The sequence below is a fragment of the Myxine glutinosa genome, chromosome 8 (genome assembly GCF_964187855.1).
Source record: "Myxine glutinosa chromosome 8, kmMyxGlut1.1, whole genome shotgun sequence".
NCBI classification, from domain to species: Eukaryota; Metazoa; Chordata; class Myxini; order Myxiniformes; family Myxinidae; genus Myxine; species Myxine glutinosa.
Window position 1 is genome coordinate 117,112,092 of NC_136268.1, and position 27,791 is coordinate 117,139,882.

The 27,791-nt window shown below is 47.1% G+C and overlaps 1 protein-coding gene across 2 annotated transcripts in view; it reads right to left on the minus strand.

Annotated features, from left to right (window-relative positions):
• Positions 1–21,564, minus strand: part of LOC137432882 (protein phosphatase 1L) — a 239,881-nt gene extending 218,317 nt beyond the window's left edge. For both annotated transcript variants that reach the window (XM_068125173.2, XM_068125171.2), the window contains exon 1: positions 21,145–21,564. In XM_068125173.2, the coding sequence (XP_067981274.1) occupies positions 21,145–21,564 (420 nt within the window). The remainder of the gene's footprint in view (positions 1–21,144) is intronic.
• Positions 21,565–27,791: the final 6,227 nt, after the last annotated feature.

The window sequence follows — 27,791 nt, forward strand, 5'->3', positions numbered from 1 at the left end:
TGATTACTAGGTGATACTCACAGGGGCGTTACCTTTAATCCCTCACTATTTAACACTCGAATCTCCAGGTAGATCCACACTCATACATCTTACCCCGACAACCGCCTGAACATCAATAACTTATTACATGTAGAGTCCCTGTCACGACAGCCGAATACCTACCTATTCAGATCTACCTAGCTCTAGATGTTGCATTACCAAATTCATAACAATATATTGAAGTGGACAAACACAGACAGAAAGACATACAGATAGACAGAGACAGGGTTGTTACAATAGTCACGCAACCTCTGGAGTGAGACAAAAAAATTGTTCGACCAAAAAATAAATGCTGTAAATGAATTAATAACCTGAGAAATTTGTCAGTAGAGAGGACAGCTGTCTTTACATGTTATTTGAAGTATTTGAAGTATGGTAAGCTCCACATCATGCAATCCACTGCTGCCAGTGCACCATGATGTGAAACTATGGATAATATCTCTGTGCAGTGCCGCTCCTCCCACACTGCGGTTAAGGATGTAGTTCGTTCTTCATCCGCTTGCAGCTTATAAAAGCACCGGTTGAAGGGGGAAGGATTTTACACTGCAGTTGTCTTGGCTTCGAGTTGGTAAGAATGACTGATAGTATGCCTTATACCTGATACTGCCTTAAAGTGGTTGTGAATGCTTGCTTATTAAGTGTATTGTTCTTTTACTAGATGTTGCTGAATTAAAGTGGGGTAAAGCTCATTATCTGAGTTTTGGTGTGGACTTCAGTTGATTTTCACTACATTTTAATCCACTTGAATCCTACGCTTGGAGTGATGGACAAGCTGCTTCAACTCGAGACCTTCTGTGGGGATCCTCAGGTGACGAACGCCGACAGCCAATGGGGCCATTGGTATAGCTCCCTCCAGAACTACATCACTGTGGTACCTGACCTCACCGTGCCGCAATAGCTCTCGGTATTGACCTGCCACGTGAGCGACATCGTTTATGACTACATCTCTCATTGTGAAACATATGAAAAAGCCATAGAGACCATGAAGGGACATCTTCGTCAAACCAAGAGGTGCCCTGTACAGCCGCCATATGCTTGCTAGTCGACGCCAGGATCTGTCGGAGAGTTGAGAACATTATATACATGAGTTGAGACGACTCGGAAAAGATTGTCTGATGGAACCGCGTATGGTCGCGGAGTCGACCGACGATCTAATGCGAGATGCCTTCATGGCAAGGATTGCCTCGCCCGCTATCAGATTAAGGTTGCTCGAGCAAACTACTCTGACTCTTCAAAAAGCGTTCGAACAGGCTCGCATATTGCAACTGGCGCAAACTCGGGCGGAGGTGTACGGTGGTCCCTACCTAACTGCGGGGGCTGTGGCCGAGATTCCCACGGAGCCGACGCTCCCGGCCGCTGCTTCGGAATCTGCCACCGCGCAGCCCGTTGTGGACGAGGAAAGCACCTTGGCCGCCACTTCTTCTTCTTCAGAGAATGCCAAATGTTACTTCTGCGGCAATAAGCATCACCCCCGGGTGTCCTGTCCCGCTAAAGATGTCCTGTGTCATAATTGCCGAAGAAAAGGTCACTTCGCGAAGGTATGTCGCGTGACCAAGACATGGAGCTCGACTCTCGCTGGAACAAACACCTCGCGTTTGACGTGCTCCGGAGACCCGGGAATACCGCGCAGTTTGCAAAGCGCCGTGCGTCTGGTGCTCGTGGAGGGGATTCCGGCCGAGGCTTTGGTGGACACCGGAAGTAGTTCGAGCTTCATCAGTCAAGCGTTAGTGCTACGCTATGGATGGCCCGTGGGACAAGTTACACGTCGCATCTACCTGGCTTTGTTGGGGCTATGGGTTCGCACCAAGGGCTTGTGTACACTTAACCTGGCATTGAACGATGTGTCATATTGTTCTTTTAATCCGACGTCAAATTGATCAAATTGATCCGACGTCAAACTCGCGATCATCGCTGATTTATGTGTGACGTGCTTCTCAGACACGATTTCCTGCACCGACATGGGCGTTCAGAAATGCATTTTGGTCAAGGTGAAAATACACTTTCGGTGTACGGTCTGGCTGAAATGGCCATCGAACCGCCCGCTCTTTTTCTAAGCCTAACGGCCGATTGCAAACCCCAAACTGTGAAGTCCCGACGGTATACCCGTGCCAACACTCAGTACATTGCGGATGAGACTAAGCGCTTGCTACAGGAGGGTATTATAGAGCCTAGTAGATCTCCGTGGAGAGCCCAGGTACGAGACGTGCACACTGACAACCATCGAAAACGCTTGGTCATCGATTACAGTCCACCGATAAACCGAGTCACGCAATTAGACACGTATCCCCTACCAAAGATGGATGATTTAGTAATGGAGGTGGCTAAGTACCGCATCTTCAGTACTCTGGACCTAAAATCCGTGTATCATCAAATACCTATAAGGGAATCAGGTAGGCCACATACGGGATTTCAGTCCGGACAACTATTATAGCAGTTCAGTCATTATACCATTTGGGGTAACGAATGGAGTGGCATGCTTTCAACGCGCGATCGATGACATTTTGGCTATGGAGCAATTACAAGACATCTTTGTGTATGTGGAACCCTGGTGTTGGGCTAGCGGCTAGGGTGTCAGCTTAGGATCCTAGGATCTTGGGTTCGAAACCCGGTCGATCGCTGAATTAACGCCAGGGGGGTTGACTCAGCCTGTCATCCTTCCGAGGTCGGCTAATTGAGTACCAGTTCACTGGTAATTCCCTGCTTGTCATTAAAGGCGGCAAAAAGGGTTGGCGTCAGGAAGGGCATCCGGCCGTAAAACATTGCTTCAAAAAGGGGACCGAAAAACAACAACTACCACGGTTCCCGAAAAAGGCCAACCCCCGCTTGCGGGGAAAAATGGCCTCTAAAGGTGGTTTTTTTTTTTTTGTGTGTATGTGGATTATAATGTGACGAATTGCGGACATACCCTGGAGGGCCACGATGCTAACTTGAAATGATTCCTGGACGTGGCGCGACGGTACAATCTGACCTTCAATGAGGACAAGTGTCACTATGCTAACAAAACAATAGACCTCCTTGGGTACACGGTGTCCGGGGGCGAGATAAAGCCTGACGCCGAGCGCTTCCGGCCCTTGCTCGAGATGGCGGCTCCGTGTGATCGGCGTCCCTGAGGCCTGCTCTAGGGTTTTTCGCACATTATAGCCGGTGGGTCCAAGGTTACTCGGAGAAGATAAGGACTTTGGTGGATTGCAAAGCCTTTCCTCTGATGCAAGCTGCCAGGGATGCCTTTCAACATCTGAAGGAAAATATCGCGGGGGCGTGCGTGACTTCCATCGACGACACAATACCATTCCTCGTCGAGACAGACGCCTCTGACTGCGCAATCGCAGCAACTCTCACGCAGGGGGGCAGGCTAGTCGCATTTTTTTTCACGCACCCTGACCTCGAGTGAACGCAGGCACTCTGCAATCGAGAAAGAGGCATACACGGTCGCCAAATCTGTCAGACGGTGACGCCCCTTGCTTCTGGGCAGGAAATTTGGCACCCTCAGCGCATAAATAATGAGAAAATTTCATGATGGTGGGTGGAGCTGGCTGACTATTGCTGTGACATAGTACATCGGCCTGGACGTGAAAATGTAGCCGCTGACGCCTTATCCAAACCGGTTTGTGCAGGCATGACCTCTGAGGACCTGAAGGTCATCCATGAATCGTTGTGTCATCCAGGGGTGACACGACTTGTTCATTTTGTATGCTGCCGTAATTTGCCCTTTTTGGTTGATGACGTCAGACATGACCTGTGTGTGCGGAGCTTGAGCCACATTTCTACAAGCCACCGCCAGGAACCCTTATTAAGGAAGCCGCACCTGGGAGAGACTAGGCATTGACTTCAAGGGACTCTTGCCGTCATCAGGCTCACTACGCTATATGTTGACGGTCGTAGACGAATACTCTCGCTTTCCCTTTGCGTTTCCGTGTTCGGACATGTCCTCTGCCACGGTAATTCGGTGCCTTTGCCAGCTGTTTCTCCTGTTTGGGTATCCGGCTTTCGTCCACTCGGATCGAGGTGCAGCTTTTATGTCTCAGGAGGTAAAAAAAAAAAACCTTCCTTGTGGAGCGAGGGATTGCAGCCAGTCGGACGACTCCTTATAATCCCCAGGCTAACGGACATGTGGAGAATTTAATGGAGTGGTCTGGAAGGCCGTGGAGATGAGATTGCGTATGCGGTCATTGGGACTGCATCAATGGCCTCAGGTTTTGCCCGAAGCTTTGCATGCCATCCGTACTTTACTATGCATGGCCACTAATCAGACGCCACACTAACGCATGTTTCGCTTCCAGCGTCGCAGCGCAAGCAGTCTATCTCTGCCAGAGTGGTTGGCTCAGCCAAGACCTGCGTTTTTAAAACGTTCAGTCCGACAAAGCAAGTACGAGCCAGCCGTCGATCTCGTTCAAGTATTGGAGGCGAACCCCGAGTACGCGACCGTACAAATGCCCGAAGGACGTTTAGTGACTGTGTCAATCCGCCATTTAGCTCCGTGTGGAGAGAGCTCGGGGGATGAAGGGCCGAGAAATGATGTGGGCATCGCGGGCCTGACTGCCAAAAGCGGGGGCCTGTCCGAGCCGCTTGTATCCCCAGCGCCGACACGTTCGGCTCCGGTCACGGACCGGGCCGCCATGGGTCCAGCGCTACCTGATGGAGACGCGACTCTCGGGCTGTTGGGGAACTCTGATGAGGGGGTTTCGGATTCGCCTCACTCGACTGCCTCCGAGTGCGGGCCTGTTAGCTACCGGACTTGTGCCGGGCGAGAGTGCGCAAACCGCAGCGCTTGGGGGTGGAAGAGAATCCCTCCCTGGGATGTTAAACTAGAAGCTGTCGGGATGTTTTCCACATTCATGCCTTTATATCTCTTGACAAGCGTGCTAGCTGAAACTTAACTGGTGGGTAAATTATGTGAAACTATGGATAATATCTCCGGGCAGTGCCGCTCCTCCCGCGCTGCAGTTAAGGATGCAGTTGGTTCTTCATCCGCTCGCAGCTTATAAAAGCACCGGTTGAAGGGGGAAGGGTTTTACACTGCAATTGTCTTGGCTTCAAGTTGGTAAGAATGACTGATAGTATGCCTTATACCTGATACTGCCTTAAAGTGGTTGTGAATGCTAGCTTATTAAGTGTATTTTTCTTTTAATAGATGTTGCTGAATTCAAGTGGATTAAAGCTCATTATCTGAGTTTTGGTGTGGACTTCAGTTGATTTTGATGACACACCACATGCACATTTTACTTTAATCAGAATCTACCAGGAATCAGAAGTTCAAAGGTGACCAGGACCAAATTAAAACATTGAACCTGCGCCAACAGGATCAAACCGGCACCAACACTGCCTGGCCAAGTGTCGAACTGCAATTGGCACCGACCCTACCTGCCTAGTGTTGAACCGGTGCCAACCCTACCTGCCCACTGGGTCGAACCTGCGCCAACCCTGCAGTGTCAAACTGCGGGTGGCATCAACCCTACCTACCTACCTACAGTGTCGAACCAGTGCCAACCATACCTGCCCACTAGTCAAACCGATGCTGATCCTGCCTGCCCAAAGTGTTGAACCGGTGCTGACAGTGCCTACCCACAATGTTGAACCAGCACTGACCCTGCCTGCCCAGTGTTGAACCGGAGGCGACCCCAGCCGCTGAGGCGAACAGGCACTGACCCTGCTTGTCCAAAGATTCGAACCAGCGCCGACTGTGCCTGCCCAAATTGTCGAACCGGCACCAACACTACCTGCCCAAAGCGTCGAACCAGCGCTGGCCCGGCCTGTCCACAGTGTTGAACCGGCACTGGCCCAGTCGGCCCATAGTGTCAAATCTGCGCCAACCCTTCCTGACCACAGCGCCAGCCGCAGCAGCCAATGTGAACTGGCACTGACCTCGCCACCAAGGCAAAACCGGCACCGACCCCACTGCTGTGGCGAACTGGCACTGACCCCATAGACCAGTGGTTCCCAAACTGCGGGGCATGACCCCAAAGGGGTCATGAGCCTTTTTCTGGGGGGTCATGGAGGGTCCAAGATTTTGAGGAAATTTTTTATGATATTTAGGGATTTTTGTTAGTTTTTTGATATTTAGGTTTTGTCGTACGACTATTTTCGTTCCTAATGCTTGATATTTTGTTTGGCAGATGTCGAAGAAACGCACATACAACGGGAGTTTTCTCAACTTTGGCTTCTCATCTATCGTGAACAATGGCGTGCAGTTGCCACAGTGCGTCATCTGCAAGAAGACACTTGCTAACGAGAGCCTGAAGCCCTTCAAGCTGAAGGAGCACCTCGCCAAGGTTCATCCGGAACTTGCCAGCAAGGATTTGGCCTACTTCAAAATCAAAGAACACCAGCTCAAGCGGTCGAGATTGGATCATGGAACAGGAGTTCTCTTTCAACACAGCAAGATCGTCGAGGCCTCGTACAAGATCTCCCTTCTTATCGCGAAGCAGAAGAAGCCACACACGATTGGAGAGACGCTCGTTAAACCTTGCATGGTAGAGGCTGCTCGTCTTGTCCTCGATCAGAACTGTGTCAACAAGATTAATCAGATAAGTCTCTCGGACAACACAGTTAAGCAGCGCATCGATGACATGTCCCAGGACATCAAACTTCAGGTGACGGAGAAAATCCGACTCTCTCCCTTCTTCGCCATCCAACTTGATGAGTCCACAGACGTCACACAGCTTCCACAGCTTTCGGTTTTTGCTCGGTTCATCTCGGAAAATCAGGTGGAGGAGGAGTTCCTCTTCTGCAGCCCACTGATAACAACTACAAAGGCTGAAGATGTCATGAACATGGTGTCCAACTTCTTCCAAGAGGAAAAGCTCTCGTGGGCAAAGTTGGTTGGTGTCTGCATGGATGGAGCTCCCAGCATGCTCGGCTCCAAGTCAGGATTTGTGACTCTGGTCAAGAAGAAGAACCCGGATGTCATTACAACACACTGCCTGATCCACCGTGAGGCTCTTGCCTCCAAGACGCTCCCTGCTGCTCTCAAAGTCACCTTGGAAACTGTGACCCGCATCGTCAACCATATCAAAGGAGGGGCACTCAACACCAGGCTGTTTCGTCAGTTGTGCCAAGACATGGATTCTGCCCACCAAGACCTCCTCTTCTACACATCTGTTTGTTGGCTGTCAAAGGGCAATGTGTCTCGCCCATGTATTTGAGCTCTTTGATGAATTACAGGTATTTCTGGCAGCTCAAGGGAAGAAGACAGAGCAGTTGTTAAAGGACATTTGAGAGCCGTTTAAGTGTAGACTTGCCTACTTGGCAGACGTGTTCAAAGCTTTGAATGGACTCAACCGGCAACTACAGGGCCCAGATACCACCATCATAATGCACACCGATGCCATCAAGGCTTTCCTCGACAAGCTAGCTCTTTGGGAGAGGAAAGTCGAGGGGGGAAATGTAGCTTCCTTCCAACGTCTGACTGAGGTCGTCGGTGAAGAACCACTTGCAGAGGAGCTGCAACAAGAGATCAAGGAACACTTGTCAAGCCTCCAAGAAGAGTTCAGACACTATTTTCATGAGATTGATGCAAATGAGAATGTACAGCTGAAACTTGCCCGCAATCCTTTCCGATGCACTGTGGACTATCTTCCTGATGGCATACAAGAGGAATTCTTGGAGCTCATCAACAACACTGCAGCCAAAGAGGAGTTCCAGGAACAACAACAGTTCAGCAGCTCTAATTGCTGGGCCAAAATGCTTTCCGCTTTCCCCAAGACCAGCGAATTCGCCCTGAAGGTTCTCATTCCTTTCTCATCGACTTACCTCTGTGAAAGTGGTTTCTCGACTCTCCTGGTAATCAAATCAAACGCCCGAAACAGGTTGGATGCTGAAGCAGACATGCGATGTGCCTTGAGCCACACAGACCCGCGTATTGATTTGCTTGTATCAAAAAAGCAAATACATCCTTCTCATTAAAATACATGATTAAATCAATCTTTGTTAATAAATATGAATTTAAATTTTTTTTTGTTATTGCTCTCCCTGCTGTGATTAATCTTTAAAATGTATCTGCGCCATTGGAAATTAGTACATTTTCAGAAGGCTTATAAAGGTGGGGGTCATGGTAGGTTTGGTACTACTGAAAGGGGTCACGTACTGGAAAAGTTTGGGAACCCCTGCCATAGACGAACCGGCACCGTCACATGCCCCAGAGACTAATCGGTGCCGACACAGGCCGCCACTGCGAACCGGTGTCGACACCGGCCACCGAGGAGAACTGATGCAGACACCGACCGCCGAGGACAACCGGGGCCAACACCGGCCACCGAGGCGAACCTGTGCAGATCCCGGCTACCACCCCAAACCCACCACGACCCCAGCCACCATGCTGAACCCGTGACAACTCCAGCCACTACACTGAACACATGATGACCCCGGCTACCACGTAGAACCCTCAACCACCCCAGCCACCACACCAAACGAGTGCCAACTACCTCTACTGCAACGAATCAGCACAGACTACCTCTATCATGCCAATACAGCACCGACTATAGCCACCAAGTCAACACAGAACTGAGCTGGTCTACCATGTTAAAGCAGCACCGAGCTGGTCTACCATGTTAAAGCAGCACCGAGCTGGTCTACCATGTTAAAGCAGCACCAAGCTGGTCTACCATGTTAAAGCAGCACCGAGCTGGTCTACCATGTTAAAGCAGCACCGAGCTGGTCTACCATGTTAAAGCAGCACCGAGCTGGTCTACCATGTTAAAGCAGCACCGAGCTGGTCTACCATGTTAAAGCAGCACCGAGCTGGTCTACCATGTTAAAGCAGCACCGAGCTGATCTACCATGTTAAAGCAGCACCGAGCTCGTCCACTATGTTAAACCAGCAACAAATTGTTCTGCAACTTCAATCTAGCACAGACTATGTCCAGCATGGTAAAATAGCAGCAACTGTAATTACCACCTGAGTACGAAATGCAGATTGGATTTATGCCAGGAAGAGGAACGACAGACACGCTTTTTATTGTAAGGTAGTTGCAGGAGAAGTACACGGAGAAGAGGAAGAAGTTGTTTATTGGGTTTGTTGATCTGGATAAAGCATTCGATAGGGTTCCACGCGAAGTAGTGACATGGGCATTGAGGAAGTTAAGAGTGGAGGAATGGTTGATCAGAGTAGTGATGACAATGTACGAGAGAGCGAGCACAGCTGTAAGGACAAAGAACGGGAACAGTGGTGAGTTTGAGGTGAAGGTGGGAGTGCATCAGGGGTCAGTACTAAGTCCACTACTATTTGTGGCTGTGATGGAGGTGCTGGCTCGGAACGTAAAGTAGGGTCTACAGTGGGAGTTGTTGTATGCAGATGATCTGGTGTAGATGGATACTAAAGGAGAAGATGAACAAGTGGAAGGAATGTATGGAGACAAAAGGTCTGAAGGTGATGTTACATGCTCCTCCCCAGACCCTGGTCACGGTGTACCTCCGAGCCCCGAGAGGAGTCACAGCAGAAAGATGTGTTATTCTGTATGCCAAGGATCAATGGTGAAACCACACCAATTGTTACCAACAAACAAGTATTGTATTAAGATCACACAAGAATAACAGTACAACAACAATAGTAATCAATTGTACAACCAATATATATTTCCTACGATGGTACCATCAGGTTCGTACAATACAACTCACTGTGCTCCAAGTGAGCGAAAAGAAGAACATTCCCCAATGTCTCTATTCCGGCATCAAGCCAAAGTCGATCCGCTCCAGCGATCGTCAGAACGATGTCTAATCGAGACCAGAAACCCGTTCGGATGACAGTCAAAGTCCCGCTGCCAAAGCTGTGCAAAGGCGCCCTCAAGGCGACTGGGAAATCACACCCTCGGGTGTGGACGTTCCACGGCTCCCACTCGGCGAACCGCAGATTTCCCACTCAAAGGCCACGTTACACACACACACCAGATTAACGGCTGGATGCGGTGAGAATGGTTGAAGCGAAGGGAAAAACCTTGAGCAATGCGCAAAGCGCACGAGGCAAAATGGCCGACGGCCCGTTCTCGAGGCGTAACGGCACTACGATGATTCTCCTCGGAATCAACCGCAAAACCTGACACGCAGGTTGATCTGTCACAGCGATAACAACTCTGTCGCAGGAATCCCTTTCCTGGGAAACCCAAAGTTCACTCGTGACTCTCGTTCGCCAACGTTCGCTCCAGACCTCAAAGCAGCTAGGCTTCTTGTCCGACTCACTCGCTCCGCCTTCTCCGCCTTCTCCTCTTCTTCCTCTTCGTCGTCGTCCGGTTCCAGTTTCATTTAAAACATTAACTTTTTTACCTTTTAAAAATAGTAATCTCTATTTCCCCCAAACGACAACAATAATAGTACATGGAATCAAAAATGTTTACAGTGGATGAAAACCACAACAACGGAAGTGGCGAATCCATAAAATTCTCCCCCCCCCCCCCCCCCCTCAAGAAAGAAAGTTTGAACATAGTGAAAACTTTCTTTTCCTGCAAAAACTCTTTTAACAAACAAAAGTAAAACTCACACCCAAATGATCAATTCACGTGAACAACAATAATTAATATTCTCCAAAATAAAGCAACAAAACTTCCAAAAAACCTACAGAAATTTCCAAAGTTAGTTCACTCTGGACAAAGCATCAGCAACGACATTGTCCCTGCCCTTTACATGCTCAATTTCCAAGTTGAACTCCTGCAAAGCCAAATTCCATCTCATCAACCTCTGATTTTTATTTTTATTTTTTTTGAATGAAGGTTAAGGGGTTGTGATCAGAAATCCTAAGCAAAGCAAATCGATAGCACTTTTTGAAGGAGGCCGAGCTGAGAGCCAGGTTTCATGGTGGTTGGGTGGTGAGGCCTGGAAGTATTCACTGCATGGACGCATTTAGGAACGTGGAGTTCACGGGTTAATCCGTGTTGGAATCTTCGCTCGGCTGCTCCTGAGCACTCAGTGCTTCCAACTCTTCTCTTGATCATAAAAATCATAATCACGGTTGTAGAGTCGGGTGCTGTAGTCACGTGAGTAGCGGTCCCCATCTCGGCTACCACCGTAATAGTCATCCCGTCAAGAGTTGCCAAAGCTGCGCTGCTGCTGCTGGGAACCTCCGTAGTAATCACGACTGTGGCCGCCTGTAGTGGCCGCCTGTACCGCCTATGTACCACCTATGTACCGCCTGTACCTGTACCGCCTATGGCCGCCTGTACCCCGACCCCTGAAACTATCTCCACGTTTTCCTCCTCTGTTTCCCCCTCGACGCCCATGGCCTGCCTTCTCTACTGTTATGGTCCGACCATCCAAATCCTTGCCATTCAAATCCTTTTCTGCATCTTTGGCGTCCTTTGTGTTTTCAAACGTGACAAAGCCAAACCCTCTCGACTTTTGCGTCTCCCTGTCTTTTATCAGCAGCACTTCCAAGAGTGGTCCATATAGTACATGGTGTTATGTAGAATTATTATATGTAAGTGCAAAATTTGCTACACTAGTGGAACCAATGTTTTTTTGCATCTATATACCCTTGGCAACAAGACCTGAGTTTGTTCCATTTTTTTCAATGGCGTCTTCGGCGGCTATTTTGAATTTCAAAATGGCCGCCGTTTTTTGAAATTTTGTATGTATTCTAATTTCTACAGTCTTAAATTACACATAGATAACTATAATTACAATAATGAAAGAAATATGAACATTTGCTTTATTCTTTTTTATCTTACAGCTATTCATAGACAAGTTGGATTTCAGCTTCACCGCCGCATAATGTCATCGTTTGAAGAGCCGCCTTCTAAGAAGCAATGCACAAGTTACGAACTTTGTGTATTCTGCCAAGAGAGAACTCCTGAACCTTTGGTTGACGTTGCTCATGCCAATTTCAAATGTGCAATTTCAAATTTCCAGGGAGCAGCCACCACCAAAACACAATCACGCAATGAAAAGATAAATGGAACATGTGCACTTTTTGGACAGCACATCATCCAGGAGTTCAAATCTGATCGGCAGGTGCAATATCAGCCAAAGACCTCAACTTCAACCTTCAGGTTCACAACTGAAACGCCATTAGGGGTTGGATTTTCACTCCATAGCCATCATGCACACCGCAGTCGCAGAGACATAGACATGTTGTACCAGAGTGGCGTTGGTGTTTCATATCAACGTGTAAAGGAGATCACTTCAAAGATTGCCACCACAGTCCAAGAGAATATGAATGAATTCAATGGCGTTTACATGCCTCCAGGACTGTTGAAAAATCTGCCAATCAGATGCTCAGCTGATAACATAGATGCCAAGGTAGACACAGCTGATGGACGGAACACATTCCATGGGACTGCTCTTGCTGTCTATCAACAAGTTCCCCCAGATGTATCAGAATACGAGACTGTAGCTGTACAAGTACTATACAAGGAATGACATAAATGCCAGAAAAAATGGTTAATCAAAGTGTTTTATGTAAAAGATTCATACAAAATTGCAAAAAATGGCGGCCATTTCGAAAGTCAAAATGGCCGACAAAGACGCCATTGAAAAAAATGGAACCAACTCAGGTCTTGTTGCCTAGGGTATAAGGATTCCAAAAAACATTGGTTCCACTAGTGTAGCAAATTTTGCACTACAATGACACAACACCATGTACTAATATTTGCAAAAGATAGAGTCCAGAACATCTTCACTTGTGTCAAAGTTCAGTCCACCTACAAAGAGCTTGCCAACATTGCCTCCATCCATGACTTGTGTGTGCTGACACTTAATTTCAGGGTACTGGACAAGAAGTGACTGTGCAAAGCGTGACGTCAATACCTTCTCCTTATCTTCAGAGCGCTTCCTACCCATAGCACGAGTCGCGGCACAGGATGGAAAGATACCCGGATTCTCCTGCTCTAACTGTGCGGTGTTATTTTCCATACTAGGCTTTTCAACAAACATCGGATTACCAAAAACTCGACCACCGGCCAAATCATTTCCGATAACAAAAGAGATTCCCTTTAAAGGAAGAGTGGCTTGTAAACCTACAGTGACCGGTCCTGACACCAAATCAGACTCTAAATGGATGACATGCAGAGGAGCTTTAGCATAGCCACCAACTCCCTGTAAAAGAACACTAACACCAGTTGCCGTCTTCTCTGACAATGGCAAAATGCCCTCAAGCATCAAAGATTGATGTGCCCTAACAGGTCTCTGGTTCGTTAAGTCTCCATCCAGTGACACAAACCCCTCTGAAATAAAAGGTTTGTAATCCTCTTGAACAAGGTCGTTCTGTGATGCCATAACTTTGGCATGGGAACCTTCACAAGGCATTGTCCTCCAAGGACGATTTCTCGCATTTGCCAATGCATTCGGAGTTGCACTAGCCTGACTCCGCTCCTGATTTTTCCTTTTCAGGGCGTAACATTGGGACATCAAATGCCCAGGTTTCTTGCAAAAAGCGCATGTAGGCCCGGAGGAAAAACTCGTGGTCTGCCTCGAGCCCCCCGGAAGATAAGTCTGTCTTGGAAATGTAGTCTTCTGATCCCTAAAATTCGCAGTATCATATTTTATTTTTTTTGTATTTTATTTTTTTTGTATACAAGATCGAGGCTCGTGAAAGAGCTAACATTAATCACACAAAAAGACAAACCGACACACAAAACACAAAAAACAAGGGGAGTGGCAGACAAGATGGGGAGAGAGGGGGAAGGACACAAAAGAGAGGGGGAAGAGGGGGAAGGACACAAACACAACATTTGAGAGCAGGGACATCGGGAGGACTTGGGGGGAGGTGGGAGAGGATTAAAACATATGAACACTGCAAGGACTCTGGGGTGAATTACCGGGGGTAGAAACGATCAAGGTTTTCGATGGGGGAAGATAAGAGATGGTGGTGAACAGCTGTTTTAAAGACCTGGAGGGAGGAGTGGGATTGAAGGGAGTGGGGGAGTTTGTTCCAGAGGCGGGAGAAAAGGGGAATTAAAGAGTGAAGGTGAGCAGAGAGCCTAGACTTTGGCAGCTTAACCATAAGAGGGTTGCAGGCAGATCTTGTGCGACCTGAAGGAATATTGGGGGGACAGAGCACAGAGAGAGCTGGGGGAGCAAGGCCGGAGAGGAGTCGGTAGAAGACAGAAAGACCACCAACCTGCCTGCGGTGAGTGAGTGAAAGGCCCTCAGTGTTGACTACATCGCAGGAGATTCCAATGATTCTGAAAGCTTTGGCCTCAACAGCGTGAAGCCGAGCAAGGTGTGAGGCAGGAGCACCAGCCCAGAGGGGGGAACAGTATTCCATTGAGCTGCGGATGAAAGCCTTGTATGTGGTGAGGAGCTCAGGTGTGCCAAGGAAGGACTTCGCACGACGGAGGATGCCCAGTCGGCGACTGGCTTTGGAGGCCAGCTTGGAAATGTGGTTTTCCCAAGAAAGATCATGGCAGATAGTGAGACCCAAAAGCTTGAGCGACAGAACTTCTTGGAGAGGATTGTTGAGAAAGTAGATGGGAGGGTTGTCCAGTCGGTCCTTTCGGACAGACATTGTAAGAGTGTGAGATTTGTCAGGATTGAAAGACATGTTCCACTTGTTTGACCAGTCTGTGATTTTGTCCAGGTCTGCAGAGAGTGAGGAGGCTGCAGACTGCGGATCTGAGGGATGAGGAATGGAGCGACAGAGAGTAGAGTCGTCAGCAAAGAGATAGAGAGGATTTTCAAGAGAGTCAGAGAGATCATTGATGAAGACCAGAAAAAGCACAGGGCCCAGAACACTACCTTGGGGAACTCCAGCCTGAACAGGAAGAGGAGATGAGAGAAGCCCATTCAGGGCCACACGTTGACTACGACCAGAGAGGAAGTCCGCCAGCCATGCGTGGAGATTTCCATGGATACCAAAGGAGGAGAGTTTGGTGAGCAGAGCAGGGTGCCAGACCGTATCGAAGGCACGTGAAATGTCAAGGGAGACAGCTCTAATTTCCTGTTTGGCGTTGAGGACCTCCATCCATTGTTGAGAAAGCAGAAGCAGCATGTCCAGAGTAGAGTGACCAGGTCTGAAACCAAATTGATGATCAGAGATCAAGCCATTGGAGAAGAGGAAAGATTTAATATCTGAAGCAATGATGGATTCCATGACTTTGCTGATAATTGGGAGAAGGCTGATTGGTCTGTAGTTGCTGGGATCTGTTTTTGCACCTTTTTTGTGCAAAGCGGTGATGTTGGCTGATTTCCAAGCAGATGGCAGATGACCTTGAGCAAAAGAGAGGGTGAAGAGAACAGAAAGAGGGAGTGAAAGAGCAGAACATGATTTTAGGACCCGTGGGCTGATGCCGTCAGGACCAGTTGCAGAATCAGAGTCGAGGGTTGACAGAAACTTTTTCACCTTGTCAGGAGGAAAGGACACAGAGTCCAGGAGCAGCTGGGTACGACTGGGTACGGTGGGTACAGAGAGGGATGGGTTTGGGACACAAGATTTAGAGGCAAACACAGAGTTGAGGCATTCAGCTTTTTCACGTGCGGAGTCAGCCGTTAAGCCGTTTGAGGTGAGGGAGGGGATGGAGGGGGAACAAACACCAGAAACAGATTTGACCAGACGCCACCAGGATTTGGAAGAGGGAGACAGATAAGAGAGTTCGGTCTTGAGAATGGTGAGATATTGTTTCCTGGCTCTCCTGAGGGTGGACACACACTTGTTTCGGGCTTTGTGAAAGGAAATGAGATTTCCTTCCGTTGGATTTGCTTTCCAGGAGACGAAAGCAAGTTGTTTCAGGGCAACAGCCTCACCACAAGATTCCGTGTACCATGGACGGGAGGAAGGGTATGACAACTGAAGACGAGATGGTATAAATCTGTGCATGAGAGAGCAATTTACTTTGAAAGCATCTGTCCACATAGTCATCTCTAGGCCGCCTCCATGAATATTTGTTCTCCGCACCTGATTTACCATAACTCCCCTGGCTAACGCTAGGCGGGAAGTTAGGTTTGTGGAAACCCATCCTGTGTGTCAAGGCATAGTCATCTGCCACGGTTGCTGCCTCATACAACTCTGGTACTTTCTTTTCATCCAGATGTACTTTAATGTCCACGTGGACACACTGTTTGAATTCCTCCACCAAGATCAATTGTCGCAACAGGTTGAAGTCTTTCCCAATCCCCTTCGAGTCACACCACCGATCAAACATGGTTTCCTTCATTCTGGCAAACTCCACATGGGTCTCACTCTCCATCTTCCTGGCATTCCTGAATTTTTGCCGGTAAGCTTCAGGGACCAATTCATCGGCTTTGAGAATAGGTTTTCTTCACTATCTCATAATCTGCACATTGGGCAATCGGTAAAGCCGAATAAATATCTTGAGCTTTACCCACTAGAAAACTTTGCACTAACACAGTCCAGGACTCCTCAGGCCATTTTAGCATTTGAGCCACTTTCTCAAAGTGTAAAAAAAACTTGGCTACCTCCTATTCATTGAAGGGTGGAACCAGCCTCACATGCCTACCAACATCCCAAGTGTTCTGACTAGTTGTCGATCTAGCCGGCATGGATACTACTTCTCTCCGTTCTCCCATTAATTCCAGCTCCTTGAGTTTAAGTTCCTTCTGATACTCCATGTCACGTTCCTTTAACTCCATTTAAGCTCTCCTTTCCTCTGCTCTTTCCTCTGCTCTTCTTTCTTCTTCAGCTCTCCTTTCTTCTGCTCTTCTTTCCTCGAGTTCCTTTTCAGCTCTCCTTTCGTCTGCTCTTCTCTCCTCGAGTTCTTTTTCAGCTCTCCTTTCCTATGCTTTAAACCTTTCCTGGCTCTGCAGTTGCATCTCCATTTTCCGGAGCTCCACATTTTCTTTTTCCTCGGGTAAACAATCCAAGGCTACCTCTTTCCATGTTCCTTGTCCCACCAGAGATTTTACCACCAATGTCTGCATCTCTGCTTTCTTCATATTAACTCGGACCTCCAAGTTAAAATATTTGGCCAATATCAAGACTCCCGATCTTTTTAACGCTTTCAGAATCATTGGAATCTCCCGCGATGACGCTATCTCCGAGGGCCTTTCACTTACTCACCGCAGGCAGGTTGGTGGTCTTTCCGTCTTCTACCGACTCCTCTCCGGCCTTACTCTCCCAGTTCTCTCTGGGCTCTGTCCCCCAAATATTCCTACAGGTCACACAAGATCTGCCTGCAACCCTCTTATGGTTAAACTGCCAAAATCAAGACTCTCTGCTCACCTTCACTCCTTCATTCTTCTTTTCTCCCGCCTCTGGCACAAACTCCCTCACTCTCTTCAATCCCACTCCTCCCTCCAGGTCTTTAAAACGGCTGTTCACCACCATCTCTTATCTTCCCCAATCCAAAACCTTGATCTTTTCTACCCCCCGCTAATTTCACCCCAAATCCACTTTTTTGAGGTGACTTTTGTCTTCTTTCCTGGAAGTCCTTGGTGTCCTTTCGTTTTACACCTCTCCTGCCTCCCCCCAGGCCCTCTCCCTCCCACACATCTCCCGATGTCCCTGCTCTCAAATGTTGTGTTTGTGTGCTTCCTCCCCTTCTCTCCCCATCTTGTCGACCGCTCCCCTTTTTATATACTTTGTTTGCTCGTTTGTTTGATTTGTTTGTTTGATAAATGTTAGCTCTTTCACGAGCCTCGACTCTGTATTGTTAAAAAAAAAAAAAAAAAAAAAACTGTGCCTCATTAGGGGACGCCGCAAACCTTTCTGCGTCAAACACCATGGTGACTATCAGTTAACACCTGTTAACCTTCACACAAAAAAATTTCAATTTTTTTTTGACAAATTTGGGAATGTTAGAAATTCCAAATTTGGGAATTTTGGGAATGGTGGGGAATTCTATCCCGGACAAGGATGTTTGGGAATTCTATCCAGGATTAAATTTGAGAATTTTGTCAGCAAAGACGAGCCCCCAATTTCTGTTACGTGCTCCTCCCCAAACCCCGGTCACTGTGTACCTCCGGGCCCCGAGAGCAGTCACGGCAGAAAGATGTGTTATTCTGTATGCCAAGGATCAATGGTGAAACCATACCAATTGTTACCAACAAACAAGTATTGTATTAAGATCACACAAGAATAACAGTACAACAACAATAGTAATCAATTGAACAACCAATATATATTTCCTACGATGGTACCATCAGGTTCATACAATATAACTCACTGTGCTCCAAGTGAGCGAAAAGAAGGACATTCCCCAATGTCTCTATTCCGGCATCAAGCCAAAGTCAATCCGCTCCAGCGATCGTCAGAACGATGTCTAATCGAGACCAGAATCCCGTTCGGATGACAGTCACAGTCCCGCTGCCAAAGCTGCGCAAAGGAGCCGTCAAGGCGATTGGGAAATCACACCCTCGGGTGTGGACGTTCCACGGCTCCCACTCGGTGAACCGCAGATTTCCTACTCAAAAGCCACGTTACACACACACACCAGATTAACGTCTGGATGCGGTGATAATGGTTGAAGCGAAGTGAAAAACCTTGAGCGATGCGCAAAGCGCGCGAGGCAAAATGGTCGACGGCCCGTTCTCGAGGCGTAACGGCACTACGACGATTCTCTTCGGAATCAACCGCAAAACCTGACACGCAGGTTGATCTGTCACAGCGATAACAACTCTGTCACAGGAATCCCTTTCCTGGGAAATCCAAAGTTCACTCGTGACTCTCGTTCGCCAACGTTCGCTCCAGACCTCAAAGCAGGCAGGCTTCTTGTCCGACTCACTCGCTCCGCCTTCTCCTCCTCTTCCTCTTCTTCCTCTTCGTCGTTGTCCGGTTCCGGTTTCATTTAAAACATTAACTTTTTTACCTTTTGAAAATAGTAATCTCTATTTCCCCCAAACGACAACAATAATAGTACATGGAATCAAAAATGTTTACAGTGGAGGAAAACCACAACAACGGAAGTGACGAATCCACAACAGTGAATATCGGAAAAACGAAGGTGATGGCAGGTGGTAAAGCACGTGGTGAGGTGGAAAGAACGAGGAAGTGGCCGTGTGCTGTGTGCAGGACGAGTGTCGGAGTGAACTCCCTTCAATGTACAATATGCGCAGAGTGGGTTCATCAAAAATGTAGTGGTCTGAGAGGGTCATTAACCAATGTGGCAGCTACATTCAAGTGTAAGGTGTGCACAGAGGGAGCTGCAGATGGAGGAAATGTTGAGTTGTACCTTGGAAACGGCGTGAAGCTGAAGGTGTGAAAACATTTTGCTACCTAGGAGACATGCTGAATGGAAGAAGGTGGATCAGACTCGGCGAAGGTTGCTGGAGTGAGATGTGCAATGTGCATGGAAGACGTTTCGGGAACTGAGTGGCGTGCTGACGAGGAGGGGAGTGTCGTTGAAGCTGAAGGGAAAGGTGCATGCTGCATGTGCGAGAAGTGTTATGATTTAGTGGAGCGAGACATGGGTAATGAACGTAGAGCAGCAACGAAGGCTGGAAAGGGTGGAAATGTGAATGGTTCAGTGGATGTGCAGAGTATCGTTGAGAGAGAGAAAGACAAATGATGAATTGCGAAAGATGATGGGAATAGAGCCTGTGATGGATGCTGTGAAGAGCAACAGGTTGAGATGGTTTGGTCATGTGTTGAGGAAGGATGAAAGTGACTGGTTGAGAAGCGTGATGGAAATGAATGTAGAAGGAAGTCGAGGACAGAAAAGACCGAGAAAGACTTGGCTGAAGGTGGTGGAAGAAGAAATGCAGGCAAGGGGATTAACAAGGGGAGATGCAGAAAATAGGGCAAAATGGAGAAGATTGTCATGGGGCCTGCAAGGCTGACCCCTGCTCTGGCAGGGAAAATGGCCTTAAAATGCCTGTTGTTGCTGTTGTATTGTACACTACCGTACAGAAATAGCACATCAGATTGTACACGACCGTACAGAAATAGCACATCAGATTGTACACTACCATACAGAAATAGCACATCAGATTGTACACTACCATACATAAATAGCGCATCAGATTGTACACTACCATACAGAAATAGCACATCAGCTTGTACACTACCATACAGAAATAGCACATCAGATTGTACACTACCGTACAGAAATAGCACATCAGATTGTACACTACCATACAGAAATAGCACATCAGATTGTACACTACCGTACAGAAATAGCACATCAGATTGTACACTACCATACAGAAATAGCACATCAGATTGTACACTACCATACAGAAATAGCACATCAGATTGTACACTACTGTACAGAAATAGCACATCAGATTGTACACGACCATACAGAAATAGCACATCAGATTGTACACTACTGTACAGAAATAGCACATCAAATTGTACATTACCGTACAGAAATAGCGCATCAAATTGTACACGACCGTACAGAAATAGCACATCAAATTGTACACTACTGTACATAAATAGCACATCAAATTGTACATTACCAAACAGAAATAGCACATCAAATTGTACACTACTGTACAGAAATAGCACATCAAATTGTACACTACTGTACATAAATAGCACATCAAATCGTACACTACCGTACAGAAATAGCACATCGTATTGTTAGGTCATGTCATCTCAATTTTCGAAGAGATGACCTTATAAAATGGGTCGTGATATCCAGATATCTGTCATTAACTTTTTGCTATTTTCGCTACTCCTCCCTTCGCACCCGGATGATCGTTCTGAAACTTGACACATGAATGCAAAGCAATATCCCACACAATCGCTCAGGTCTCCATTTGGGGGGGGGGGGGGGGGGGCTGGGGAGGGTGAACCCCTAAACTTTGGATCCCTACTCTTCCCTTATTTACCAACCGATTGCTCTGAAACCCGGTACAACCCTTCTACTCGATGGTCTGCAGGATCGCCCGGTGTTAGATTCTTCGATTTCCTAAGGGGCATCACAGGGGATCGGGGGGGAGGGGGCTCCCAGGGGTGTCCCCCAAAATCAGCAGAGGTCTGAACTAAACCTCAAGATATGACAGTCAGCCCACTCGGTGCTATTTGTTTAGTTTTGTTTTAATTCAGTAATGCTGTATTAACTGTAAATGTAATTATCATCATTTGGTTTGAGCTAATTCGTGAACTCGCAGCTGAAGTTACACGTGAAGCGTGGAGTTGTTGATGCTGCTACTACCCCCCACCCCCCTGCCCTCCATCCCCCTTCCTCCCCGAGAGTACTGGTACTGCACCGGAGACTGGCGGAAAGAGCGATCGCACATAACGGATTCTACAGTACTGGTGTCGGTGATCGTGCTGTGCACCTGCCCGCGGTGCCCGTCCAGGAGCAGGTAGAGCGCGGCGCCGCCTCCGCTCCCGTTCGTAGCTCCCTCGATCGCCTCGAGACGCACGGCCGCCTCGACCCCGGCTGTGACTGTGAGCGCCGCCGACGCAGCACGGACGCCCGTCCAGGTGGATGCGAGCGAGTAGCTGCCTCCGCGGGGCCCGGAGCCTTGCTGTTGCTGCTGCGCAGGAAGCGCGTTCCCGGCGTGCGCGGCCCCGAGCGCCTTCCCCCCAGCACCGCCGGAGCGTCCCGAGCCGTGGGAGCCCACGAAGCTGCGGACCCGGCTCCCGGTGGCCGAGAGGTAGGAGCACACGGCCAGGCACAGGCACAGCAGCAGCAAGGCCCCAGGGCGAAGCAGGACGAAGCGCACCGCGCGGCTGCAAAGCGACGGGATGTTCATGGCGTGAGGACCCCGGGACGAACGCCCGGCTGAGGAGAAAGACAGGTGAGGTTTCTGAGGTAATCGGCTGGAGACAGAGTGCGAGAGGAAGAGGTGGAACGGGTTCGAACGAGGTACGCGGACGGCCAGTTGTAAGGTTAGACAGACGCTGGGTAGAGCTGTACGGAAGAGCGATGTATAAACATTTATAAACGGCACGACGACTCGGTCCTGGTTTCGGTGTGCGTGCGCGAGCTGCTCGGAAAACCGACCGGGAGGGGGCGGGGAAGGGGAGGAGACAGGGGCGGGGGAAGGGGAGGAGACAGGGGCGGGGTCAAGCTCGCAATCGCTGGACGATGAAGTTGCGGAATAACGGTGCCGTGCGGCTTCCGCATAATAGTTCACATCAATTGTTGTGAAATAGTATTTGTCCCCTTATTCACATAATATCAAACTACCAGTACGGTATTAATAATCAACAACTACCATCCAAGAGCCAGGGCATCAGGCTCTAGTAACTAGTTCTTAGAACCGCCGTGCAGGAAGACATCTGGAATCCTTCAACTTGTATCGATGCGATCTCAGTCGGTGGCCTCATACTGAGGTAGATCGTTAATTCTCAGATCTACGGTAATGTACATACCCCACATGATCTTTGTTCTCTTGTTGGCCTTTGTAATTATTGATTGATCGAATCATGGCCCTTTGGAACATCAGCTGTCGGAACTGGTCTTCCTCCAGACATCGACCCTTTTTTCCCAGAAGTACAATTGGACGTACAATGATGTAATATAAATGTGTTTGTTTTCCAAAATCACAAATCTTGACTCGGGCTCAGTTCATTGAATTTCACTGGAAACGCAGCAGTTTCTCCGCTCTCTCTCCATTTTTTCCCCCTGAGATTCTGAAGTAAAACCTGACAGGCAGCTTAGTTGCTAAAAATCCGTTTGAACTCTGTTACTAAAAAGAAACAACTATTGGGTAACCAGAAAGAGCAAATAACATCCCACTGAGCTGAGTCTCCCCCTCTTCTTGCCCATCGGTCACTAATGAAAACCGTCCGAACGCTTCCACAGGATGACGTCATTGTGTAGAGAAAATCTGGGGACGTCCAGCCCTAATAATAAAAAAATTTATTTATTATTTCTACGCACATGGAAAACAGCACAGTCAAACAAAGCTCACAAACTCGCGATGTTATATTAGTTCATAATGACGTCACGCGTTTGAAACGTTCACCTCAGGTTCGAGTTTTGTATTTACAACAATCAGGATATTCTCGAAATCTCAAATAGCCATTTTGCTTTTACCTAAAGAAGGCTTTGCCACAGCCAACCCCACAAGACATGGGAAGCCAAACCCACAAAACGTGGGAAGCCAACCCCACAAGACCGAATAAATTTAAATTTTAAATTTTAAATAATTAATATTTTAAAATAATATTTCATTCAATAAATAAATGAATAATAAATATTTAATTTTAATAAATAAATATTTAAATAAATAAACAAGAAGACGTCATGCGGAGCACGATATTGCAAAATCCACCACCCCCCCCCCCCCCCACAAGAAAAAAATTCCTTTGATACAGCAAATTGTCCATTTCATCAAGTTTAAAATTGACAATCTTGCTCAAAGCTCAGGTCAATAGGAAGAAAAGTGACAATTTTTCAGATGAAAATTGACTTTGGAAGGTTGACCTTGAGTTGACCTTTGACCTTTTGACCTCAAAAATAGTTAGTTTCCCTATTTAGTGACTCAATGTGCAAATGCTGTTTCATTTTCAAGTCAATCGGATGAAAATTGAGGATTTTTGAAACTTGGCCTATGTTGACCTTTTGGCCTATGTTGACCTCAAAAATACTTGGTGGTTGAATTCAGTGACCAGATTTGCAAGTCCTCTTCAAATTTCAAGTCAATTGGATGAAAATTGAGGATTTTAGAAATTTGGTCTATGTTGACCTTTTGGCATATGTTGACCTCAAGAATACTTGGTGGTTGAATTCAGTGACCAGAGATGCAGGTCCTCTTCAAATTTCAAGTCAATTGGATGAAAATTGAGGATTTTATAAATTTGGCCTATGTTGACCTTTTGGCCAACGTTGACCTCAAAATTACTTGGTGGTTGAATTCAGTGATCAGATATGCAAGTCCTCTTCAAATTTCAAGTCAATTGGATGAAAATTGAGGATTTTAGAAATCTGGCCTATGTTGACCTTTTGGCCTACGTTGACCTCAAAAATACTTGGTGGTTGAATTCAGTGACCAGATATGCAAGTCCTCTTCAAATTTCAAGTCAATTGGATGAAAATTGAGGATTTTAGAAATCTGGCCTATGTTGACCTTTTGGCCTATGTTGACCTCAAACATACTTGGTGGTTGAATTCAGTGACCAGATATGCAAGTTCTCTTCAAATTTCAAGTCAATCGGATGAAAATTGAGGATTTTAGAAATTTAGCAAAGTTGGTGACCTTTGACGTATGTTGACCTTTTGACCCCAAAAACAATAGGCTTCTTGCTTTTGACCAACTCTACTATTTGGTAAATTTGGTAATAGTTCGCATTATGATACAAGCATGAATTTTGGGACTTATGCTCATATATAGATACTTTTTCAATCCAGTCGATTAGCCAACTCGCAGTTCAACATAGCGGCCATTTATATAAAAAATATCAGACAAAATTGCTAAAATTTCCCAAAAACTTTTTATGCCTCCACCCCCGAAGGTAGCCGGAGGAATTATGTTTTCGGGTTGTCCATCCGTACGGACTAAACCTCGTTTTTCTCAGCAACCACATGTCCGATTGAGACAAAACTATCAGGGTAGGAGTGACACCTATGCAGAATGTTTTTTTTAATGATAATTGTGTCATCATAGGTCACGTGGTATGGCAGCCATCTTGGATTTAACGCAAATAATTAAAACATTCTTTCTCGGAAACCGCTGAATGGGAAAATTTGAAACTTGGCACATTGTCAATTACTCCCATTGGGAAACAAAAGCATGATAATGGTGACATCATAGGTGAAGCGGTATACCAGCCGAAAATGGTTTAATCAGGTGCCTTATCCTAAAAACGTGAAATTGCATGCACATGATCTCTGATACATTTGTATTGAAATATTACATTTGTGACAGCATAGGTCACATGGTTTGGCAGCCATATTTGTTGAAGGAAAATATTAAATAATTATACCTCTGAAACCGCTTACCCTATCAACAACAACACAACATGCATTTTAAAGGCCATTTTCCCTGCTGGAGCAGGGGTTAGCCTTGCGGTCGCCATGACAATCTTCTCCATTTTGCCCTATTTTCTGCATCTCTCCTTGTTAACCCCCTTGCCCGCATTTCTTCTTCCACCATCTTTAGCCAATTCTTTCTCGGTCTTCCCCGTCCTCGACTTCCTTCGACATTCATTTCCATCACTCTTCTTAACCAGTCACTTTCATCCTTCCTCAACACATGACCAAACCATCTCAACCTGTTCCTCTTCACAGCATCCATCACAGGCTCTATTCCCATCATCTTTCGCAATTCATCATTTGTCTTCCTCTCTCTCAACGATACTCAGCACATCCATCGACCCATTCGCATTTCCACCCTTTCCAACCTTCGTTGCTGCTCTATGTTCATTACCCATGTCTCGCTCCCATAAATCATAACACTTCTCACACATGCAGCATACACCTTTCCCTTCAGCTTCAACGACACTCCCCTCCTCATCAGCACGCCACTCAGTTCCCGAAACTTCTTCCATGCACATCTCACTCTAGCAACCGTTGCCGAGTCTGATCCACCTTCTCCATTCAGCATGTCTCCGAGGTAGCAAAATGTTTTAACACCTTCCAGCTTCACGCCGTCTCCAAGATCCAACTCAACATTTCCTCCAACTGCAGCTCTCTCTGTGCACACCTTACATTTGAATGTAGCTGACACACTGGTTAATGACCCTCTCAGACCACTACATTTTTGATGAACCCACTCAGCGCACATTGTACATTGAATGGAGTTCACTCCGACACCCTTCCTGCACACAGCACAGGGCCACTTCCCAGTTCTTTCCACCTCACCACATGCTTTACCCCTTGCCATCACCTTCACCTTTCCGATATTCACCTTCAGACCTTTTGTCTCCATACATTCCTTCCACTTGTTCATCTTTTCCTTCAGTCCATCCATACTTTTCACAATCAACACAAGATCATCTGCATACAACAACTCCCACGGTAAACCCTCCTTTACGTTCTGAGCCAGCACCTCCATCACAGCTACAAATAGTAGTGGACTTAGTACCGACCCCTGATGCACTCCCACCTTCACCTCAAACTCACCACTGTTCCCGTCCTTCGTCCTTACAGCTGTGCGTGCTCTTTTGTACATTGCCATCACTACTCTGATCAACCATTCCCTCCACTCTTAACTTCCTCAATGCCCATGTCAATACTTTGCGTGGAACCCTATCGAATGCTTTCTCCAGATCAACAAACCCAAGAAACAACTTCTTCCTCTTCTCCATGTACTTCTCCTGCAACTGCCTCACAATGAAAAGCGCGTCTGTCATTCCTTTTCCTGGCATAAATCCAAACTGCATTTCGTCGATCTTCACTTTCTTCCTTATCCTCCTCTCCAACACCCTTTCCAATACCTTCATTCCATGCTCCAATAACTTTATCGCTCAGTACGAGCCACGCTCCAGAGGGTCACCTTTCCCCTTGTATAGAGGGACGAGGGTACTCAGTTCCCAATCCACTGGAATGCGGCCTTCTTTCACCACCAGATTACAGATCTCTGTCATTCTCTTCACACCGCAACTTCCTGCTGCCTTCAACATATCTCCGACAACTCCCGTCGGCCCTCCCGCTTTTCTACTCTTCATTGCTTTTATCGCTTCCTCAACTTCCTTCTCAGTTATCTTCTCTGCCGGTCCTAAAACTGGGTTACTCTCTATGTTGCCATCCTATTCATTCTCTGTATTCAACAGCATTTCCATATATCTTTTCCATCTTCCTTTAATTCCATCTGGGTTGACAACGATTTGTCCCACTTCATCCTTCAAGCAACTCACCCCCATCACATCACACCTCTCTTTCGCTATCTGCTTTGCAATCCTGAATACTGCTCTCTGACCCACTTCCGAATCCAAGCATTCTCCAAACATTTTCCTACATGCCTCCTGCGCCTTTGCTACCTCTTTCTTTGCAGCCTTCTTGGCTGCCTTATAACTTTCATGCTCTGCTTTTTCTGCTCCCATACCCTTCGCCTTCTACCACTCCTTGAACTTCTTCCTCTTCTCGTCAATCCTCTTTCCAACTTAATCATCCCACCACCATGTTTCCGAGTGCCTCGGTGGTCCTTTTGTCCATCCACATACCTCACCTACGGCTCCCAACAGACTAGCTTTCATTGACATCCAACCACTTTCAAGCTCAACCACATCATCCTCTACCCTACTCAGCCTCTCTTTCAATGCCTCCCTTACTGTCACCTCTTTCAACCTCCACACCTTCATTCTCGGTTGGTACTTCACCCGCCGAGCTATCCTCGCACCTTTCACCCTTATGTCGCAGACAACCAAGTGGTCACCAACACATCGATGCAAAATTTTACAAATATCATGTAACACCACTGTTGCATATATTTTGGAATGATGACATCATAGGACAAGTGGCAGCCATCTTGGATAGAAAAATGAACCTTATCCGATCAACACGAAACTTCACGAACGTGATCCCCTGCCCATACATACAGTATGCAGAGTGTACATTTTCGATGTCATATGTCACATGGTTTGGCAGACATATTAGCTTGAAAGCCGATATTTTAAAAAAATCCCTTTCTCGGAAACGCTTTACCGATCGATGTGAAACCCGTCCTGTGGTAAAAATGTGATACTTCCAAACAGCTGAAGGGATTTAAACCAAACTTGTTTATTTTTAGGACAGTAAATGAGGGCATCTACTCATTGTCACGGGCAGGGACTACGTGGAGGCATATTGGTGACAGTCGCATTGCTCTCGTTGCCCTCGCCTGAAAAGAGGATATTGCATTTGAGTCAATTTTTCTGTCTGTTTGTCTGTTTGTTTATCCGCACAGAATAAATATGATTTTCTCTGCAACCATGTATTCTGATTGAAAGGAAATTTTCACAATATGTGCGCCCCCTCCTGTATAATTTTTTTAATGATAATTATGACGTCATAGCTCACGTGGTATGGGCGCCATTTGGAAAAACCGAAAAACTT